Consider the following 21,452-nt stretch of genomic DNA (forward strand, 5'->3'; position numbering starts at 1 on the left):
TACGTGGGAGTGCCGAGGAGCCACGAGTTCTCGAGGAACCAGGAGTGCTATTACCCAGGCTTTTAATACCAATCAAATGAAACAGAAAAACAACGACCAAAGTCATGTTTGGAGGTGTTCCTGCTAAGCGTGTCGCTGTGTGTATGTACGAAGTACTTCGTAGCCATTTGCGATCGGTGTCAAGGGATGAACGCAGGTTCGATGTCAGGACGGCAAGAAACTCGATGAATAGATACCTCGCTAGTAGCCGAGTACTCATAGCCCCGTTGCAATGAATCCCAAACCGAGAAAGAAAAAAGCCCAGCAGCCAACTCGATCGATTTGATAACAATGGTATCACAATTTACAATCTCCTCTTTACCTCCCCCACCAGCAAGTCATCCACACCCCCCTTCAGATTACTCCTACCCATCAACCCGCCCCCGCTTAGCAAGCGCCGGCGGCGACCTCGAGCGCGAGTTGCTATAAGCCCGCCTGCGCTTACCCCCACCATCACCCCCACGACCACGACCACCACCTCCCGGGCTCCTCGCCGGCGAACGCGATCTGCTCCTGCTATCCCGCCTGCCCCTATACCCATCATTTCGATCCCTATATCCCCCACCACGACCACCACCATCACCATACCCATCCCTCACAGCACCGTCACCACCGCCTCCCCTCGGCGGCGGCGGCGGTGACCGCGACAAAGAACGCGAGTAGGAATCCCGTCCCCGCTCACCACCCCCACCCGCAGACGGCCTTCCCCGCCCCAACGGGATCGGAGACCTCGACCTCGACCTCGACCTCGAGTCCCGCTTCACCACAGGCGACAGCGAGCGGCTGTACCGCCTGGCCTTCCTAGCCGGCGGCGGGCCGGGGGAGTACTCCTCCTCGGGCCTGCGCCGCTTCGCCGAGCCAGCAGCCCCTCCTCCGGCAGAAATTGCAGCAGCAGCAGCTGGTGGCGAGCGCGACCGTGATAGCGAGCGGGAGTAGGACCGCCTCCTGTCGCTGCTTATGCTCCGGCTGCGCGTGGGCGGCCTGCCGCGCCGGACAGGCAGCGGGGAGCGGGAAAGGGAGCGCGTCGGGGAGCGGGTGTAGCTGCGCCCGCGGCCTCGGGCTCCCCCGCCGCCGCCGCGTGCCCGGTTTGGTGTCGGGCTCCGGCTGGGGCTCCGGCTGCGGCTCCGGCTCGGGGTGCGGCTGATACTGCGACGGTCGCCGCCACGTCCCCCCCCACGGGCTGCCCGGCGCGGGGAGCGAGAACGGGAGAGTGAGCGGCCGCCGGTTGAGACGGAGCGCGTGTAACTGCGGCGGCTGGGGCTGCGGCTGCGGGTGTAGGATCTGTCGTCGCGGCCTCTGCGGGGGGGAGTGCGGGAGATGGAACGGCCGCGGTCGCGGTCGATTGCCCTGCGCGGGGTCCTCGAGCGGGACCGAGAGGAGTAGGAGGAGTATGAGGAGTAGCTTGAGACGGATTCGGAATCCGAATCGTCTGCCGCGGCCGCAGCTGGAAGGGCGGGCTTGGGCATGTTGGCGAGGAAGGTACGCATCTCGTCGGTGAGGTAGCCGATCTTGATCGAGGTGAAGTAGTTGATAGCGAAGCGGATGTTGCGCGGAGTGTCGTGCGGGAAGATGCCCTGGAAGCTGGGCTGCAGCACATCTTCGCTCATGCGCGCCTTGAGCTTGACCGTGCCCATGTTCTCCTGAAGGTCTTCGAACAGAATCCTGACGAAAATACGGCTTGCTGCCGTCGTCTCGTCCTGGTTCAGGTGGATGGCGGAGAAAACGTGCCAACCGATAGAGTCTGACGCGAGAAGATGACCGAAAAACCGGGCAATGTTGCGTAACTTATTCGTCTCGTAGCGATGGATTGTCGAGTAATATTTCATGAACGCCTCCTCGAAGAGCTCCATCCACATCCGGTTCAGTCGAGCAAATCGCTCTCCCAGCAGGCCCATGAACTTCAGATATACCTTCTCTTGGGCGCACGACTCGATGATCATGGACACCAGCTCGGGCTCCTGGCCGGGGGGGAGTCGCAGCTTCATCAGCTTGTGTGCAGCTTCCTCGGGGTCAGCGCTCGACTGGATGGTGAGATAAATGGTTCGCCTGAGGTTGACGAGGTCGGCGTTGCTCTGGTCCTTGATCTCGATCGCTTTTTGCTCCTCATCTTCTGCTTCCGACTCGCTCTCCGACTCGTCCTCGTCGTCTTCATCGTCGCTGCCCTCGCCTAAAATTTCCGCTTTCAGTCTCTTGTATTCCGCCTCGTTGTTCTCCCAATCAGGATCAAACTTGAAGACGTTCAAGCTGTCCTGGGTCGTGATCTCGTCATCCAGTCCGACCCGATGCGTGATCTGATCCTCCTCTTCAACCAGGTCCAGCTCCTCCTTGATCACCGGATTGTCCTTGTACTTGTCCTTGCGCACCTGGAAGAGAACCTCGATCATGTACTGCGTCCGGCGATCGATGTCGGCTTCGTGCAGGATGTTCCTGAACTGATCGAACACGACGTTGGTGATCCTGGGCGACATCTCCTCCAGAAATAGGCCGACTTCGCGCATAAGCCCCACAGCAATCTCGACGCTGTCGTCGGTAGGCTTCCTCAATAGTAGAAGGAGGATCTGCGCGGCAAGCGTCTCGTGTACCACCTGGTTGTTCACCAGATGAGCAATGAACATGGTCGAGGACAGGCAGACGGCCTTATCGTTCCGCTTGAAGGCCTTCCGGAACCGCATGATCAACCGCTTGATCAGCAGCTCGCCCACTTGCGGTAGCTTGGTGTTGCAGATGGCCGCCAGGCAGGCGTAGATTGGGGTGAAGGGCAAACTGGCATGCTGCGCCTTCAGCAGGCTTTGGCAGAACAGGCCCCGACCGCGGATGAGGTTCTCACCGAACAGCTCGGGCACAACGAACTTGATATTGGCCGTGTTGACCTTGTTGACGAGACCGTTGATGGACTTCTTCAGGGCGTCCCATGCCATGCGCTGGTATTCCTTGGTGCTTTTATCGGTGATAGCCGCCTGGAGAGCGCGTAGCTTCTGGGGCGGCAGGTAAACGCCTTGGCTGCGCAGGTTCAAAAGTTTCTGATATTCGGCCCGCGCATCGGCCAGCTTCTCCTCTTCCGTCTTGACCGGGGCGACCGGTGGCGGCGTGCGCTCTTTCTTGACGGGTCGGTACCTGTCGGCATCGCGTCGCGCGGGAGGTGGCGAACGTCTTCTTGGGGGGGACCTAACGGGTGACCGATCGCGAGAGCGGGAAGGAGAAGGATCGCGGGGGGGGGACGAGTGTCGTCGAGGAGATATGGGGGATCTCGTGGGAGACCTGTCGTGAGAGGGGTCGCGTGATGCATCTCGAGGGCGCGGGGAGATATCGCGTGGCTCTCTGGAATCTCGGGAGCCTCGAGATAAAGACCGCTCACGGCGAGGGCTCGGAGACGGACGGCGGTCAATGGGGGATGGTGATGGGTCATCCAAATGGTGGCGCGCAGGCGCCTCTGCCTCCGCCGTCGCCATTTCTTCCTCCGTCAAACAGAAAGTCTCCTTCCTGAAGAGAGCGAAGAAAGCACACCCTGTCTAGAGACCGGGGTAGATGCGAGATGCCGAACTTTGAATAGAGGGCGATTGGCCAGGTTGTTCGGAGGTCAGGTTGTGATGATGTCTTCGCAACAGAAGCAAGCAAGCCAGAGCTAACAAAATGTTATTTGACCGGGAGGCTGGTGCAACCAAGGCTTGCTTCGGCTAGGCTCCACCGGCGTATTGCCTGCCGGGGTCTAGCGGCTGAACGCGCTAACGCGAACCCCTGACTACATTTTTGGCGGAAGGTCACCGTGGCGCAAGTCAGTTGTCGCGGGACCTGGATGAGCTTCATTCAGGCCATGTAGGTAATCTGTAATCCACCACCAACCATTGCCCGCCCATCTTGAAATCGCGCTCGCAACAACACCTCCGAACCATCAATCCAACCCTTCCAACACTCATTTAACAATGGTGAGCTCACAACTTCCAACAATCCCACCACAAAGCATGAAATAGAACCAGCGCAACTAACCAATCCACCCAAACCACAGCTCGACAAACTCGTCGGCCTCGCCATGCTCGTGGCCTCGTCGGTTGTCTTCCTCTACTACACCATCTGGACCCTGTTGATGGTAAGCACCACCCTCCCAACCTTATACCCCCCTTTCACCACCCACCCATCCCTCCCTCCCAACCCCCAACCCCCAACTCCCCCTTTTCCACAACCACCAACCAACCAACCACTAACCCCCCCCCCTTCAAAAACAAACAGCCCTTCGTCGACTCCGACCACCCCCTCCAGAACTTCTTCCCCCCCCGCGTGTGGGCGATCCGCATCCCCGTGATCCTCGTCCTCCTCGGGTGCGCGGTGGTAGGCTCCTTCCTCAGCGTGGTGATGATCCGCAGCAACCGCAAGAAGGCGGCCAAGGCCAAGGCGGCGGCCGCTGCTGCTGGTGGGGCGTCGGGGGCGGCGGGCAAGAAGAAGGCTTGATTGATTGATTGGGGTTTTGAGGCGTGTCGGGCTCGGTAGGGGGGAGGTTTTTGGGGAGGGGATGGATTTAAGGGGACTGGCTATTTATGCAAGTTGGGGGAAACAACAAGAAGAAAAAAAAGGTGTACTACTTTAAGAGGGTTCTGTTCATGGATGGCTGGGGTTGTGGGTGGGCTGGCGCGCATGTGTCTGTTCATGATATCTGGTGTTAATTCTGGCGGTGGGAGCTATAACTAAGGGGTTGTTGGGATGGAGGACGATGGGCGACGAGGGAACCCGGTGTAAGAACGCTCGACGAATAAAAACATAAACCACCAACTCCCTCGAACGGCTCTCCTATCAAAGGGACTGCATGATGTCGTCCAGTTGATGGACACCAAGATTACGCTAACATTGTTCTCCGCTTTGAGCTGTGCCTGGAATTATTATCTCCTATCCTCCATCACTACTCACAGACGCGAGCCAGGCACATGCATACACTTGATAGGTATCTAAGGTATCTACTTCCCCTATTCAACATCCGCTATTAAATCAGCCAGACCAGCCTCGGCCGCTGCACCATACTCGCCAACGGTCAAACCCGCCCGAGAACAGCAATCAAGCAGCAAGAATCCCGGTAACCCAATCCGAACTGACCCAACCCTGGCAGAATCCAGGCGCCAAAACCCAAACAGCGGAGTGGAGTGAGACGACTTCAACGACCTCCAACGACTACCCTCAGGGTACGATACCTGCCCAATGCCAATGCAGTGAAAGTGCCCAGATAATCCAATACTCATCATCGTCTCTCCATAATGAATGGGGTCCATAGCATAACGCACTCGTGTGTTGAGTTGGTAGGTTCGAGCGTCCAGTGCGTAACGCGTACCAAGTGAACGCAAAAGGGCACCAGGGCAAATAAAACATGCATGTGAAACGCCCCAGAACGGAACCGGGGCAACCCCTTAGACCCTCTGGTCCGCAAAATCAAGCACCTCGCAATCGTCCTCAAAGAACCCATCATCGTCCGGCGTGAGCGCCGGGCCCCGCCTCCGGCGCGTCGTGACCACAATCTGCGCGTCGGCATCCCCGGTCCGCTGTAGGATCCTTTCCATGGCAGACGCCGGGAGTGCGCGCGAGGCATCAAGTGGCGGGTTGAACGAATCGTCTTCTGGAAGTTGGGGTATGCCGAGGTCGAGCTTAGTTGCCTCCATCGCCTGGCCGAAAGCCCAAGCATCAGAGGATCCCGCAGGAGTCGACGCGCCACTTTGGGTTTGGGACGGCCGAGCTCCCTTCTTCCGGCGCGAGGTGGCTTCTGATGCGGTCTCGTCTAGCGAAGTTGCTGCCATGAGAGCAGTGAGGGCCATCTCTTGTTGAGGCACCTCGAACTCATACAACCCCACCCGCTTGTCAGTGTGGAACGGCTGGTAGGGCGCGCTAGACTCTATTTCCGCTTGAGGAATGGAAGACTCGGCGCTCGGGTCATGGACGCGTGCCCGTGACCTGGGCTGGTTGAGAACCATGGTGTTGGTACCGGCATCCAGATGCTCAATATCCAGGTACTCATCAGGATCAAGCATGTTCTTCACTAGCGGGGACAGGACGTCGTCCGGCAACAATGGGACCCGGAAGTCTTTGTATCGCGAGAGACGCTGCGTACGCCTGTTGGCACCCGAGGATGTGATTCTTCTCTTAGTCGAAAACATCCGAACGAGGCCGCCGCCCAGGACGAAGAGTGAGTGGCTTGTCTTCTTAGAAACCCAGAGCACGCACGACGGCTCGGGTAGGGAGGTCGAGTGAGGAAGCGAGACTCTGTTCTCCCCCGTGTGGCGAAGCTGGCTGATTGCGTTGCCAGTCTTTCCCAGCGAATGGCTGATACTGGCAGCGATGACCTTCCCGCCATGCGTGGCATACTCACCGATGGCTGAGCCTGTGGCCGGCGGCGCGTTGGAGTTGCTCCTACGCTGGCGATTGATGAGCGGGCGCGCGACATCGCGAACGGAGCTTAGTGCATTTGACGCAATCGAAGCTGCCGTAGCTGGAGCTTCCGGGGCCGCAGCCTGAACTTCTTGGGTTCTCCGGCGGCGGGGTGGAGGCCATGTAAAGGCGCTTGACGGTAGATCCAATAAGTGGACGGTGCCTCGCTCTGTGACCATCGCCAGACGCTCGCCATTCGGACGTGCCCAGGCGACCTCGACAATGCGTGCCACAGTCATACGGGAGAACTGGGCAATCTGGCGCACCCGCGGGCCGCCAGAAGGCGACCCGATAGCCTGTAGAGGCGAGGACTTTGTGTACTGAATACGCATCAAATCCCATACGCTCTGGACGTCGCCTTTGCTGCTCGCACTAAACAGAGCAAGGCCAGACGGCGAAAACGAAAGAAAGCTGCAGCCATGAGGGATGGCAAATGTGGTAACCGGATGCGGGTTTGCCGAGGAGCTGAGACTCTCAATATCTAGAATCGAGACCAGGCCTGGCTCCTTCACGATCGGCTGGGAAACTGTCCCATGAGTCGGTGGGAACTGCGAGGGATCCGGCCGCACACTACCTGCTCCTCCCCAGCCTTGGGGGGCGAGGGTTGGTGACTGTGGTGACTGATTCGTCTGCGGGTTCCAATAATTGTTCCAAGCCTGCCAACCCTGCTTGCCAACCCATTTCGCACCCTGAATCAGCTCCTGGGTGGCATCCCTCATGATCTTGTTCATGACACTCTCGGGAAGGGGAAGGTCGAGTTCGGCAGCGGCGGGCGGCAGCTGCGGTGGCGTCACAGACGCCACGCCGGGAGCACGGCCGACGACGGGTACAGGGACGGACGCTCTCAAAGCAATCTGAGAGGACGGTGTGGCAGGGCAGTAAGCAATCCATCTGCCGCTGACGCTGAGGATCGCAACTTGCGGCCGGGGGCGTGGAGGAGCAGGAGAACGGCCTCTCTCGGGCTCCGGAGCCGCCTCCCCCTTGAGTGGTTGCTGGAGTGTCGTCCAAACCTTACCGTGACAGTAGAAGTGAGGCAAGTGCTCGTCGGCGGCTGGTGCCTGGCGGTAGATCCAGCACTCGCCCGTAACGCCAGACGATACAACGACGTTGCCGCCATCGGCATGCACATGGAATGCGCCGCTCGGTGAAGGAGCCTTGAAGCTCGGGCTTGTGATGGGCGACTTGAGGGGTATCTTAGGCGCCTCAAGAAGAACGCTCACCTGGCGGCCAGTTTTCAGCGAGAACACCTCGACGGTTGTCTGGTACGACTCGACGTAGCCAAGGGCAATCCGGTTGCCAATATTCCTGGCTGCAGGATCCGGGCTAGCGTTACTCATAGCCTCGGACCTGTCGGCAGAAACCGCATCGTAGTCCCCTTCGACGTTGACTTCCGGCAGCGGCACCGGGATGGTCGGGCCATGGATGACTACCGCAACCAGAGGGAACAGCTCCGAGTGCTCGGGTGTCCACGGCAGAACCTTGGCGTGATACACGCCCCCGCGCAGTCCTTTTAGACTGGCAGCGGTCTCGAGGCCCCGTTTTCCAACCGAGAATACCTCGAGCCCTCCCTCATACCCGGCTAGGACCACGCTGTCCTTTCCAGGGGCGCGATCAGCATCATGCGGTGAGAGAGTATCAAAGCCAAAATAATAGCCCTTCTCGCCTGCATTCATGCCAGACTGTTGCTGCATATCAAGATCAAGAGCAGGCACGCCGTAAAAGTGCGGCTGCGGTTGATGCGGAAGCGGCGGATTCGAAACAGCCCTAGCCTGGGTGTAGTGCGAGTGCATCGAGCTGCGTCTCGCCGCCGCTGCGGCGAGATGGAGATGGGAGTCTGGGGGGGAGTATTGGTTGTCCAGGTGGAAACTAAGCGGCCGGCGGCCAGCAATTGGCGGAGAAGCCGAGGCTGGATGGTAACCAACAGCCGGCCTCGGCGAGGACCAGCCGGACCGCATACCGCGCGTATCCTCATATGAGGAGGGTGCCGTGGGAGGCGACTCCCCGGCCAGGTTGATGAGGTTTCCTGGAGACCCAGCCATGCCTGCACCAAGCCCTCTTGCCCATTCTCTTGTGCGCGGCGAGTTGCTTGTTGCGTAAGAGGTCGATGAAACAGCGTCCAGCATCGGCGAGGTAATGTGGTTATCGTTCGACGACAGGCTTGAAGGATTCATCTCTGGAGTGATAATAGGCGAAGGGTTGGAAGAAGAATCCTGGGTGGTGGTCCCGTTGCTGTGACGTGGGTTAGTGACAAGATCCCAAGACGAGGCGGTAAGCTAGCGGGGGGGTACTCCATGAAGGGGACGAGAGAACCTACGAGAACTTAGCACCATGTTTTGTCACCGCTGCGACCACGCCACCGCCTTCTTTGCCATTCTTCCGGTCCTTCTTGGAGCCTATTGCAAGATAGCAGGTCAGCCCGGCAGTTCCCGAAACATAGAGACCGCTTTCAAGTCACTGTAGATGTTGTTCAAGCAGAGTAAGACTCCCGGGGCGCTGCTGGGGTGCTGGAGAAGGTTGAAAGCCTGATGAAAGGGCCAAACATACCCGGCATGAATGGCAACCAGGGGAGGAAGACGAGCAGCGGCCTGCCCGAGAGAAAGGAGCAGCGTCAGTCCGGCTTTGGGCTGAAAGCGGTGTCAACGAGGAAGCGGTATCGGGATGAGGTCTATGTGTTCGACGGCAAATAAAGCGGCTATAATATGTTTGCGGTCGGTTGTAGAACAGAGATGGGAAGCCCGGTTTGTCGGGCTATATGCGCGGAATCGATGTCGTTTGGGACAAAGGAGCGGTAATTCTAAAGGCACTGCCTAAGTGGAAAAGGGGGGTTCTTCTAATACCAAGAAGAAACAAAAAACGCCGAGTATGCAGAACGTGTAAAGAAAAGAAGAGTTGGTCTGTTTGGTTCGTTATTGACAATAGTAAGTGCAAAGTTGTTGTTTCAAAGAGAAATGGCGGGATAGTGATGGATGCGTCAACAGGCCGGTGTAAGGTTGCTGCTGGCTGCTGGCTGCTGTGACTCGGAGCGAAGCCGCTGGGGGGGGGGATTGACAGGTGCAACCGCCTAGGTTGTCGCGTTGAGGCGGGGCTGGCTGCAGGACGCGGGCCCAAGAAGGCAAGACCGGGAGGGGTTCGTTCCTGGGCAAGCTGGGGTCACAGGGCTAGTGGGGCCTTTCTGCACCAGCAGCCCGCTCTCTGTTGGGGGTCTTTCAGCTGTGAACGGAATAGCGCGGGTGCATGATCTCCAGACAAGCATCAGCTATCAGGGTCTAGCGGGGCTGATTGTCGCTGTTTTCGTCGAGCGGTGATAGTAAGTTGTTGTTTCGTTGAGAACACTTCTCGCAATAAACAGTTGGCTCGCGCAAGGTGTATACCAGAAGCCAACACGTGTCGGCTAGGGAGTCATGGGAAGCCATCGGACTATTCTAGTCGCAGGACAGCGCCGTCTCGGCTCTGGGGCCGTTGATTTCCAGGCCTCATTTCCACGGCAACTTACGTCATTCCTGTCGCGAGGCCATCCATCAAGGTTTCGTGGCGCGGCGAGGGGCCTGACCTTCCTCACCAATGACCTCGGTCAGTGTGAGCTGTAACTCTACCACTCTACGTAGAAACACCGCTAAATGTCGACACTAGACGTCTATCTCCCGGAGATTCGGTTCCGGAAAGATGATCCTTTGGAGATAGGCATGATCTCGCCGGATGAGTCGGTAGAGTTGCATCAGGGTCACTCCCCGTCACCCCGCGCCCCCTAGAGCCAACACGTCATTCCCCGCCGCCAGACTGCACCTCTAAGTCGAGAGAACAAACCGGAGGTCACATGAAGGCCACCTGACTACATGACAGACCACCCGACCCTGTGGCCAAAAAAAGCCGAACTCGAGAGGGGGGCAAGGAACTAAGGAAAAAAAGAAAGTAGAGGAAGCAAGAAAAGAGAAAGAGTGGAAGGAAACCGAGCAAAGAAACCAGATAAGAGAAACTTAGTAAAATAGGAAGCTGGCTTCCGGTTTCTTTTCGTGCTTCTAGTCGGAGGTTTCATCGGCATCTACACTTGGGGCACAACTTGGATGATGGCTAAACGGACTCTTCGATCAGATACCTTTTGCCGCCCAACACTGTTTTATCGCTCACCTCTGGATATATACACGATAAAACCCCAATCGCCACGGCGCAGTCACTCCATCCCTCACCAGTTGCGCATGCCCAGCCCACCCAGCCACTGCATCCTCCTTTGTATCATCTCTCATCCTGTACGCCACCGCCCCAAACAACATATACTCGGCCTGGTTCATCAACACCACAGCTGACCGATCGTTTGAGAAACTGGCCGGGAATACTTTCACCAACCGGTGCTTTCGTGCCTTGACATCTTTCCACATGCGTTCTCTGAGTTTGCGAATCTCTAGCAAGAATACCAGATTAAATTAGCCAACCATATCAAGACTAGATACTATTACAGTAACCATCTTAAAGGGGAGACCTAGGTAGTTAGAAAATAAAATACTAACCTTCTTTCCCCTTGGCTACATCATTTCCAATAATAACCGTCGCGTTCTCGTCGAAGAACCCGACCCACTCGTCATTCCAACCCGGGTCATCCGAGACCTCGAAGAAGTTGGCGATGAAGCTCTTGATGGCCGAGTCTGTGGGTATGTTGTTGGGGTACAACGGTTCGTAGCCGGATTCGCCGCCGGGTATGGCCTGCGAACCCGAAGCAAGATTCGAATTCGAACTCATGTCTCGTTTCGTGAGGGCGTCGAGTGCCTGTAGGGTGGTGTTGTTGCCCGCCATGGCCATGGGCAGCAGATGTGGGAAACTGAGTTGAGACAAGCCGGGATGGTTGGAGATCGGGGTTCTTCACAGTTTCGGTTCTGAGAGGACCCTTCGTGCGTGCGTTTTTGTTTCTTGCACGGCTCCTGTCGAGCGAACACACATGCAACAACCTAGTTGTACCATGCGTTCTTGTCATACTATTGGTTCGATGTGATGTGCCATCCTAGATCGTACGCAATCATTACGTTGTCTAACCCAGCTCCCCTGCCTGCCCGCTGCTTGAGCTTGACCTCCGCACCTCCATAGCCGTCCATGAGCGAGTGCTCCACAACAAACTGCCACATGTCAATGGAAAACACAGCGGAAGATAACTAAGTAGAATTTGAATCACGCTTGGTAACTTGGGGTGGCCAGGTAGGTAGCCTTCAACCTTCTCCGGAGGAGAGAACAAGCAATGCAAACGACGCCTGTATCACCCACTTCCCATGGCCATCCGCCAGAACTCCATACAAAATACCACATACAACATTCAACGCCAACAAAATACACCACAACCCTGAATGCCCTCTTTAGGTTCAAGCAATGAATAGCCCCTGCATAGCGCGTATGCACAAAGTGTCGCACCCAATACCGGGGCGCAGACCCTAAAACCGCCTTTCAACACCCTCAACTATAACCGTCCCCAAATACTCCCTTAGATCCCCCGAGGGCTGTATCAAGCCCATAGAAAGGAGCAAAGGCGGGTAACGCGAGTAAAACAAGACAAAAAAAGAAGAAAAGAAAAAGTATCAAGAAGCGAAAGCAAAACGGGCCCCAAACTCACTCACTCCAAACCCTCCCCCCCATCAGGTAGGTAGGTGCCAGAGTGTGATCCCGACTCCGACTCCGACGCCAACTCCAACCCGGACGCCAAAGCAAGTCAGGCCCTCACCCCCCGGGCACTGACCTCGCCCTTCTCGCCGATATTGAGCAGCTTCCTGCAGTCCGGGCAATACCATTTCGTGGTGCGCGCGGGGATGTCCGCCAGCCCGACACACTCGAGATGGAACCACTCGAGTTTGCAGTTCTGCCGTTTTCGCTTCCAGTTAGCAACCATCAACCACCACAACAGCGATTCAAAGGGAACCCCTAACCCCCAGAAACCAGAAGAAGGGAGAAGAAAAGAAAGGCAAAAAGGAGAAGAAACACTCACATCACCGTTATCGCACTGGATCATAGTCCCAAAACTAACACGGTTACACAGGCAATACCGTTCCTCATGCGGATCGATGACATTGCCCTCATCATCCACCTCCACCTCCTGCACCCCCTCCCCCCCCACACCACCATCACCCCCCACACCGGCACCCCCACCCGCAGCAGCATTCGCCGCCCTCACAGCCGCCGCCGACGCAGAAGCAGAGGCGGACTTGCCCGCCGCCCGTGCCGAAGCGCTCTTCTTGCGGGGCGCCGCCTTGCGCATGCCCACGGCGCTCTTACCGCCGCTGTTGGTCCGGCTGATGATGCCTGGGGCGGGCCGCTTGGTGCGCTTGTTGGCTGCGGGGCGCGCGCCGCCTGCCGCTGATGCTGCTGCTGCTGCGGCGGCGGCGGCGGCTGCTGCCGATGCGCCTGTGAATGAGCCCGGGCCTGGGAGTGTGCCTGGGGCGAGGGTTGGGGCGGGGGTTGGGGTTGTTCTTTGATGTTGTGTTTGTGGTGGCTGCTGTTGCTGTGGGTCGGTCCGGTCGGGGGCAGGCGTGTTCCGGGCGGTGCTAGCGCGCCGGGGGCGGTCTGCGGCGAGGGAGGACTGCGGCTCTTGACTAGTGGTCTTGCCGCGGGACACAGGCCGGCGCGTGACTGTGCTGCTGGTGGCCGGGGTGGGCGTGACGGCCGAGGCAGCGTCAAGATCGGGTTTAGGGGTGGCTGCTGGGCTTGTGGAGCGGGAAATGTCGCCTATGACTTGGGCTACGCGGGCATCGAGCTGCTGCTGCTGCTCCTGCGCACGCGCTGCCTGAGTCTTGCGGGTTTCCCTGGTTGGGGGGAGGATCGGTGTCATGGACTTCTTAGGCGAGATCACCGGAGGGGGAATCGGGGTTTCGGCCGTCGGAAGTTTGACGGGTGCCAGTGTGGGTGCGCTGGTGGGGCCGGCGTAGCTGCTGGCTGGAGACGTTGCCGAGACCGCCGGCGTCGCAGACTTTGCTGTGATGGACTGGTCCTGGCTGTGGATTGGGAGAGGGATCGGCGTGGTGGAATGGAGCATGCCCGCATTCGAAGTTCGTTGGGGGGGTTGCGTCGGGGTCTCATGGGGTAGCTGTGAGCCGCCTGGCGTTAGGAGTGGAGGGGGGACCGGAGTTTCTGTCTTTGTCCGCTTCAGTTGAGGCCGCTGGGGCTGTTGCGGCTGTCCCTCAACCGTCTCCGGCTTCTCTATCTCGGCCTCGGGGGCCGAATCACGCTTGCGCTTCCTCTGGGCCTTTGCTTTGGTGGCTGCCTTGGATTGATCCTGAGCATTGGCTTGGTTAGGATCGGACATTAAGGTCCTAGCAATCGCGTCGAACCTCCTAGCGGACTCCTCGGCTTCCTCGGCAGCCATTTTGGCCAGCATTTCTCTCTTGAGTTTCTTGGCCTCGTTGAGCTTCATCCCGCGATTGCTCAAGTTCTTTTCATCCGACGCCAGGGCTTCCAGCGTCAGTGCTCCGGCTGGCATCCGCGTCTGGCCCGTGTCGGGGTCGACATCGGGGGTGGGCATCTTGCCTTCGAAAACCTCCCCTTCCTCTTCGGCTTTCTGCTTCGCGGCTCGAAACGCATCCACGCCTCGTCCCAGCCCGTTGAGCTCGCGCGCCACCATGGTATCACTAGGGGTCCACGCGGCATTCTTTTTCATGCGTTTCCTAAGCCTGGCTAGCTCATACGGTGTGAGTTGGCCCCAAGGCGCGTCCGGCCCGCCGACAACAGCGTTGACGGGGGGAGGCGCCAGCTGCGCCATCGCGGCGCTTGTAGATAGCAAGACAGCTCCTGGTGTGCCGGGTGTTGCGACAGAGCCCGCAGGCCGAGGTGGTCTGCCGGGCTTAGGGGTTTTTGACGCGCCCTTGACCAACTTGATGCGCGCATGCGGAGCAGGGGTCACACCCTCGGTCTCTTCCTCCTCTTCCCCTGAGCTGCTATCCGACCCCGTTGTATATGCGTCATAGTTCAAGTCGTAAGGGGCAAGCACCTCTCCCGGAACAGTGATTCGCGGGACCCGAGGTCTGCGCACCTTTTGCCCGTCGTTCTGTGTTGTTATTTTGGAGGCCCGCGACATCTGGGGCGACTTGGTCATGACCGGGCTCTTCTGCTCTTCAGCGGCGGAATAGTTGTCCTTCATCGTCGACAGTTTCCCGAGTATAGTTTTGGCGCGGGCATAGTGACGGAGGACATTCTCGGTCATGCGCTGAGCCTCGGCGAGCGAATAAACACGAGAGTTTAGAGCGTGTTGGAGGTCGTCGGCGATCTCTTCGCGCAGACGAACGGCGCCGGTTTTGTCGCCAGACGGGATGCTTGGCAGGTTTCCCCAGGTGGTGCTCAGGTCGTTCAGCTTAGACGAGCTGTTGACGTAGGTTTCGCTGAGGTTGCCGATCAGGGTTAAGGAACGGGCGATGTCAGCGGGAAGGTATTCGGTAAAGTCGAGAAAGTCGGAAACGGTGGCTTGCGCGTCGGGGTCGGCGCGCATATCGAGATGGTTGAGGGGGTTGCTGAGACGGCTCCCCGGCTGCATAGCCCGTTCGATGGAGGGCGCCGGCTGCCGGGGGGAGATGGCCTCGTCCATGACGTCTCGACGGACAACGTCCTCTGTAGCCATGGTGATTCTTTATGACGAATTATCCCGCTGTGTGTCGTGGGATAATGCCGCTATTATCGTCATTCAATCAATATAGTTTCCATGAATGCGACTCGGTTAGAAGGTGTGATTTCCGCGTCCCTTTGCTGTCGCTCGCAAGAGGGTTTCTCGCGATGGACAGCCTGGTGGTGAATGTGGAACGCGGTTGCGAGGCTGCAGGTCGCGCCAAGCAATTGGCACTGGCAGGCAGGTGGGGCAACAAGCCCCCACGTTTTTAACAGGGGGGGTGGGGCGGAGCTGCATTGCGTTCGGCAGGCCAGAGTCTGGATCATTGCTGCATTTCGCTGCTGCATGGCCCCCAGTTCCAGGGTTTTCAGCGACCTTGCAGCAATTCAACTGGGCGGAGTGTTTGGCCTCAACGGGGCTCAAGCAGGGCCAGTCTCAGCCTTCTGGAACCCCACCGTTTAAGCTCTCCCTCGCCAAAAAGGCCCCTCTTTCAATGTTTGCTCGAAAGATGGGCCCGTTTTATTTAGGCTGTCAGTGCCGATCTTCGGGTCATCATAAAGCGAGTATTGACTTGTCGACCTCAAAGTTCATCCGACTGTGAGACTCTGACAATATCAACAACACACCGGTCTGAATCACAGCGGGGCTTCGTGAATAGGCAACAAGCTCGTATAGGTAGATTAGGGCTTTCCTAGGCAGATTATTGATGAAGACAAGTTGTCGGCAGATTCTGAGGACTCGAAAGGTTGATTCAAGAATTTAGGTAACCACCTGTATCGGTTTTGGTCATGGGTAGGTATGATAGAATCGTGCTGAGTGGTGGATATCTATCTGATGCAAATCTAAGTGTCTAATGAACCAAAAGAAGGAAGCCTGCATGCGTATCCAAACTGATGTCTCCCAACTCGATTCCATACCATGAAGAAAAAGACGGCTGTGAGCCTATCCTGTAGTGATGTCCCTCCAAGCCGTAAAACCCCATACCAAGTGTGTAAATGCAAAGTCTAGAGTTTCAGTCTGACCCAGAAAGAGAGAGAATAACAGAAAGCAAAAAAGACGAAGAGAAAAGAAAGAAACCCAAAAGCCCAAAGACCCAAAGACCCAAAGACCCAAAAACCCAAAAACCCGAAGATCAAACCCGAACCCAAACCCGAACCCAAACCAAACCCAAACCCACACCCAAATCAGAACCGAACCCAGACCCCAACCTAAACAGGAACCCCTAAACAGAAATCATTCATCCTAACAGAACCCAGTGGTGTCCAACGCCAACCCAGTAAACCCGTGTATCATCACCAGACAGAAGAGACAAGAAACATAACCAAAGTGGAAACAAAAATCCAAAAAAGAAACACCATGGTCAGCCCTCACTCAGTACCGTTGTACCAGCTTGGCGCCATGAACCTTCTCGCCCTCTTCCACCTCGTACCAGGATTGGTCGCCGACGGTGGTGAGCGAGGCATATGCCGTCAGAGTCCTGCACTTCCTGTTACCAGTTAGATGTCTGTTATTTCGATGATGGAAGCCAAGAAGAACGTGGTGAACTTACAGATACCCATCAATCGTCAGCTTGCCCCAGACTTCCAAGTCCCCATGCACCTCGAGGGTCCCCTTGATCTTGAGTTTGCCAAAGATCTTGACTTTGTCCCTGTATTCAAAGTTCAGTCAGCGGATGATCCAAAACAACATCAGCAAGAAGAAAACAAGAATTACTCACATGCAAACAACAGCCCCCCTAATCTTCACATTCCCCATACTCTTCACTTTCCCTCCACAGCTCAGATTCCCATCCACCTCCAGATTCTCGTACGCCTCGATGCGATCACGCACGGAGAAATCCCCAGAAAAAGACACGGACGCCATCGACTTGACGGACCCATCAACCTCCATGGGCCCGCGCAGCGACAGCGAGTCGTCCGACTTGATCGACTTCTTCTTCTTGACGGATCCCGAGCCCGAGCCTGAGCTGCTGCCGCCGGTGGTGGCGACGGCGGTGGAGGACGAGCCCATCATCATGGGCTCGTCGAAGGTCATGATGTGTTCGTACTCGTACATGGTGGCGGCGGTGGTGATTGCGTCTTCCTCAGCTCCCGTGGTGGTTGTGGTCATGGAGGGGGAGGGGGAGGGGGCGGCGGTTGATATAGTTGTTGTTGGCGAAGAGGCAGCCGTCCAGGTGGTGATTGTTGGGGTGGGGGTGGATGTGGTTGCCGGTGAGGTGGATGTTGAAGCGGATGCCTCTTCTGTGGCCTCAAACCGGGGAGAAGGAGGTTGGGTTCTGCCCCTTTTCATGTTCTTTGCCACGAGTAAGAAAGTGGCAGCAACGGCTTTGGGTGACTGCTCGATCCGAGTTCGAGATGGTGCCCGCGCGGCGTGGCAGTCATGCTTCGTGCAACAGCCACTGACTGGTGTCGAGTCAGAGGGAGGAGCAGGGCTTAGGAGAGGTTGGAATATTGGATGTAGGACTAAACATGACCAGCTGGTGAGGGCATTGTTCGGGAAGCTATATAGAAAGCGGTAATATTTCGATACGCCGAGCCAGCCCTGGTATCAGGCAAGGTGTAAGTAAGGTAAGGTAACGCAGACAAGGACAAGGTGTAAGTAAGCCCTGACCTCTCAACGGTCTTGCAGACCGCAACCTAGATTAGCCAGCTAGCAAGAGCAGCCAAACCTCCACCTGAACCGGGCCGGCCCCGGTTTCTGCCTGCGAGCACTGACCGAGGTGTTCCATGAGAGCCTCCATCCCGAGAAAGTATGAGTCTTCCTCTCGCTTCACTCCACTTCCCCCTCTCTTTACCCCCCTCCCGTGCCCTGGCTCCATGAGCAACACCACGTTGAGCAACGGTCGGGCGCCGTCACGCGCCCCACAGCCTCCCCCGGGGAGTGACAGGTAACATCCGACTACCCCCCCGTCTCCCCCATACTAATCCGTCCCGAGAAAGGGAGGGAGGCAGGAAGAAGGGTGATCCCGGCTCCGATTCAAGCAGTAACCCGACTTAGACGCGGGTTGTCAGGGCAGAATTATGGAGACCAGGAAGCGGCTCTTGGGACAGGGAGTCCGGGTTTGGGATATGATTGGGTGGTCTGGACGAGCAAGGGAATGTGGCGCAGCGATGGTTCTATCAAAAAAAAGTCAAATGGGTCTTGAGTTATGACCGACGCCGCAAATAAAACAGATCTTCGGTAGCCGCAGCCGCCGATAGCTTATTTCCAAGCCGCTTTCTTTTTCAGCCCATTTTCGGATTAAGACCATAAACCCACAAACCTCAATTCCTCATGAGGCCGCCAGGCACACAAATCCGGACGGGGTTCTTGTTAGTTAGTCTGAAGTCTGTGTTAACGGCGGCGCCGGTCTCGGGTACGAAATGAAGCGTCTCAGTCTTCGCCAATTCTCGCCTTGCCATTCGCCAGCCACAGGAGAGCTCGCCCACTTAAGCTTCAGGTAAGGCGCAGTCGAGCGATACGGCTGAAAAAAGCGACTTGTTCTCTGAGCAAAAGAAGCGACAGTGACACCCCCGGCGCACGTGGTATCCGTTTTTGTCAGACCACCCGTCACACAACAATCACGTCGCACAGAATACATCATACCAAGTATCCGGGTTGAGTGAAGTTCGCGACGGTTGCTTCATCGGAAACCATGCCCAGTCCAGTCCCCTTCCCCCCCCCTCCCCCTGTCCGTTCTGTGCCCTTGGCCGTGCCGACTCCGGAAAGCCTTACCTTACCCTCCACAAGGCGAATCCGGCCTCAGCTGAGCCTTGGCACGGGCACGCTTTCAGTCAGTTTCCCCACCGAGCTCTTCTGTTTTTGTCTGTTTCTCTGTTTCTGTAACACACCGTACCTGTCATCGTTGCCGCAAACGCGCGCCAATGCAAATCCTCCATGACTGCCCGGGGCATTGAAGTGCAGTTTATCCAATGCACGTCGACACCGGGCGCCCGATGCGGCAACCGATGCATGCAGCTCACACGACAACCGCTGCCGGGGTTGGTTCCACAAGTGACAAGACGAACCTCTCCCCCCCCCTTCTCCCCTCCCCCGGGCCCGGGATACACAGCAAACGCATGTCATGCTACCCCAGAAAATGCACACCCGTTTGAAACAAACCCAGCCAGCCACCTGTCTTCGGGGGAAGCGAGAGTAAGAGACAGAGAGACAAAGAAAGTGATCGAAGGGTCCGGGGGTGGACGAATGGATGGATGGATGCCTGTTCACTTGGAAGTCCGGAATTCCAAGCCGGATACCGGATACCGGAGGCCAAAAACCGTACACCGGATAACGTCCCCCCCTTGAGAGTCCTATATCCCGCAATCCCACACCTCTGCAGCCTAACACGCGCACGTCACCAAAAAGACCTATTAACCCCTGCTGCCCCCCCCCCCCCAGGTTCCAATGCTTCCGGTTTCCAAGGTAATGTAGTGTACGTAAACAAACCCGCCCAGGGCGAGCAAGTTAGGACAGGTCAGGCAGGATATGCAGGGCAGGCAGATCAGGCAGGGCCATGAGAAGCAGTCACCTGTCCGCCCTCGTGCCCGCCTGCCTACCTGCCTACCTGCCTGCCCGCCCGGACGCGCAAACAAAACAAACCCGGCTAGACCCAAGCCAAACCAGGCGAGGCCAGGCAAAAAACACATACACACAACGGCAAAGACTCATACTCATATGCTCCCAACATAGCGCAGCGACAGCCCCGTCATGAGGGCGGCCGCAACCCACACCCCAGCATAAACAACCGCGCCATAGGGCTCAACCCCCGTGATGCCCAGCGCGGTGCCCAGGTATGTACCAACGGCAGTGAACAGTATGGCGACGGCGGTGCGGGCGAGCGAGACCTTGGTGCGCGAGGTGTAGCCCCACAGGTTCCAGGCCAGGGTCTGCGCGAGCGTGGCGTGCACGGGGTCGAACGCCGCGTTCTTCTGGTCCTCGGCCGTCCCCTGCGGGGTCGTGACGAGGGGGGTGAAGATGAAGCTGCGCGCGGCGAGTCCGCAGACTAGGCTGAGAAGCGGGCTGGTCGGGTCGCCGCCGAGCCCGAGGAAGGTGGCCTCCGCCGCGGGCTGGATGGTGGGGATGCCCTGGAAGTAGAGGACTAGGGTGGTGGGGAGGAGGTAGCGGCCGGCGAGGAACAGCACCACGCTGTAGGCGAATGCGGACTGGAGCGAGGTGAGCACCTGGATGCTTCGGTCGGCAACGATGTCCCGGTTGGGGGTGCCGCGCGCGGCTGAGTGGGCGCCGGAAAGCCCGCGCAGGAGGAGAAAGGGCAGGGCCGCTGAGGCCACTTCCACAGCGAGGTAAGCGCCGGCGGTCGGGGCGCGGATCCCGTAGAAGACGGAGGTGAGGAAGGTCTGGTGGTGGGTTCATGCACGTCAGTGGACTGCGCCCTGCGCCGCGCCGTGCCATGTGGGAGTGGGAGGTGCGGGAGAACTTCCCGGGCTCGCCTGAATGCTTACAGCCCTACAGGGTGGGATGTTGTTGGGGTGGGGAAGCTTACCGTCGGGCCATGCGAGAGTAAGGCGAGAGCTGCAAGGTCGAAGCCATCGTAGCCTCCGAACCAGCCCAATGCGAGTCCGAACCTGTCGCACAGAAACCAAGATTAGTTTGGGCCCGGCAGTAACGGGTGGGGGTCATCCTCTTCAGCCCTCAGCTGAGGTGGAGAGTAGGGCGGAAGAAAACAAGATATAGGAAGCGGGCGGGCAAAGGGAGGATACGTACAGTTTCCACCCAGCCAAAACAGCCAGCTCCTTCTGGGAGGTGATCTCCCTCGCAATGCTGGCCACTTCGTTGTTACTCCAGTGATTGACGAACGAGCGGCCCAGCTCCGACACCGCAAAGCTCAGCACAACGGCCAGGACGAACCGGGCGGGACCGGGTAGTCGGGCGGCGCGTCTCGGTGATAACGCCCCAGCTTCGTCATTGCCAACGCTAAGGGACTCGGCGCGCGTGGATGGGGTCGTTGCGGCGTCTGCAGCTGCTGCGCCAGCTGCTACCCCCTCGGCAACGGCGTGGGCAGCCTCAGCTGCCGCCTCTTTTACTCGGGCCATCGGCGATGATGGATGTGTGGGGGGTTATGGTTTCGGGGTGCGGAATTGATGGACGGATTCGAGGTTGGCAAAGCCGAAAGCCAATGCTGGTGCGACGCTGGCAATCGTAAGATTCAGGCTCACCAGGATATTCTGAAGCTAATAATAGGTAGGTATTATATGTATTTTGGACGTGGGTTGCAAGAAAATCCCAAGATTATGATAAGGATCTGACTCCCATGTGTTGCGCGCGACCTGGGCCGTCGGTTTGTTTGTTTGCCGCGAATGGATGGTCGAAGGAATGGCGGCTGACGGGGATGCAAACGCGCCCGAAAGAGAGCTCCGAAAGCCTTGGCCCGTGGGGGATGCATTATGCCGGGGCCGTGTGGAGCCTGTGACGTCTTGGACAACCAACCCACCGGGGCCCCTCTCCCGCTCCA

At 57.8% G+C, this 21,452-nt stretch overlaps 6 protein-coding genes across 6 annotated transcripts; 1 reads left to right on the plus strand and 5 right to left on the minus strand.

The window, feature by feature from the left end:
* Positions 1 to 209: 209 nt before the first annotated feature.
* F5144DRAFT_577017 (uncharacterized protein) lies at positions 210 to 3,649 on the minus strand. Its single transcript, XM_066789176.1, has one exon. It carries the CDS (start codon positions 3,486 to 3,488, stop codon positions 405 to 407), a length of 3,084 nt encoding a protein of 1,027 aa, XP_066641221.1. The 5' UTR covers positions 3,489 to 3,649; the 3' UTR covers positions 210 to 404.
* Positions 3,650 to 3,805: 156 nt separating this feature from the next.
* F5144DRAFT_631092 (dolichol phosphate-mannose biosynthesis regulatory protein) lies at positions 3,806 to 4,829 on the plus strand. The gene is made up of 3 exons (XM_066792447.1): positions 3,806 to 3,962; positions 4,043 to 4,123; positions 4,264 to 4,829. Exons 1-3 carry the CDS (start codon positions 3,960 to 3,962, stop codon positions 4,480 to 4,482), a joined length of 303 nt encoding a protein of 100 aa, XP_066641222.1. The 5' UTR covers positions 3,806 to 3,959; the 3' UTR covers positions 4,483 to 4,829.
* Positions 4,830 to 5,219: 390 nt separating this feature from the next.
* On the minus strand, positions 5,220 to 9,087 carry F5144DRAFT_285721 (uncharacterized protein). Its single transcript, XM_066783755.1, has 3 exons — positions 8,983 to 9,087; positions 8,753 to 8,831; positions 5,220 to 8,667 (listed from the first exon to the last, which is right to left on the minus strand). Exons 1-3 carry the CDS (start codon positions 8,987 to 8,989, stop codon positions 5,427 to 5,429), a joined length of 3,327 nt encoding a protein of 1,108 aa, XP_066641223.1. The 5' UTR covers positions 8,990 to 9,087; the 3' UTR covers positions 5,220 to 5,426.
* Positions 9,088 to 12,124: 3,037 nt separating this feature from the next.
* F5144DRAFT_593975 (uncharacterized protein) lies at positions 12,125 to 15,016 on the minus strand (the record flags this gene model as incomplete). The annotated part of the gene is made up of 2 exons (XM_066790518.1): positions 12,125 to 12,271; positions 12,674 to 15,016. 2 exons carry the CDS (start codon positions 15,014 to 15,016, stop codon positions 12,125 to 12,127), a joined length of 2,490 nt encoding a protein of 829 aa, XP_066641224.1.
* Positions 15,017 to 16,372: 1,356 nt separating this feature from the next.
* Positions 16,373 to 17,110, minus strand: F5144DRAFT_604077 (uncharacterized protein; the record flags this gene model as incomplete). The annotated part of the gene is made up of 3 exons (XM_066791325.1): positions 16,373 to 16,487; positions 16,551 to 16,649; positions 16,719 to 17,110. The coding sequence occupies 3 exons, from the start codon at positions 17,108 to 17,110 to the stop codon at positions 16,373 to 16,375; spliced, it is 606 nt and encodes a 201-aa protein (XP_066641225.1).
* A 2,256-nt stretch (positions 17,111 to 19,366) lies between these two features.
* F5144DRAFT_577038 (uncharacterized protein) lies at positions 19,367 to 21,384 on the minus strand. Its single transcript, XM_066789177.1, has 3 exons — positions 20,705 to 21,384; positions 20,484 to 20,565; positions 19,367 to 20,337 (listed from the first exon to the last, which is right to left on the minus strand). Exons 1-3 carry the CDS (start codon positions 21,031 to 21,033, stop codon positions 19,654 to 19,656), a joined length of 1,095 nt encoding a protein of 364 aa, XP_066641226.1. The 5' UTR covers positions 21,034 to 21,384; the 3' UTR covers positions 19,367 to 19,653.
* Between the last annotated feature and the right edge of the window lie 68 nt (positions 21,385 to 21,452).

The sequence above is a fragment of the Chaetomium tenue genome, assembly GCF_020726465.1.
Source record: "Chaetomium tenue strain MPI-SDFR-AT-0079 chromosome Unknown F5144scaffold_5, whole genome shotgun sequence".
NCBI classification, from domain to species: Eukaryota; Fungi; Ascomycota; class Sordariomycetes; order Sordariales; family Chaetomiaceae; genus Chaetomium; species Chaetomium tenue.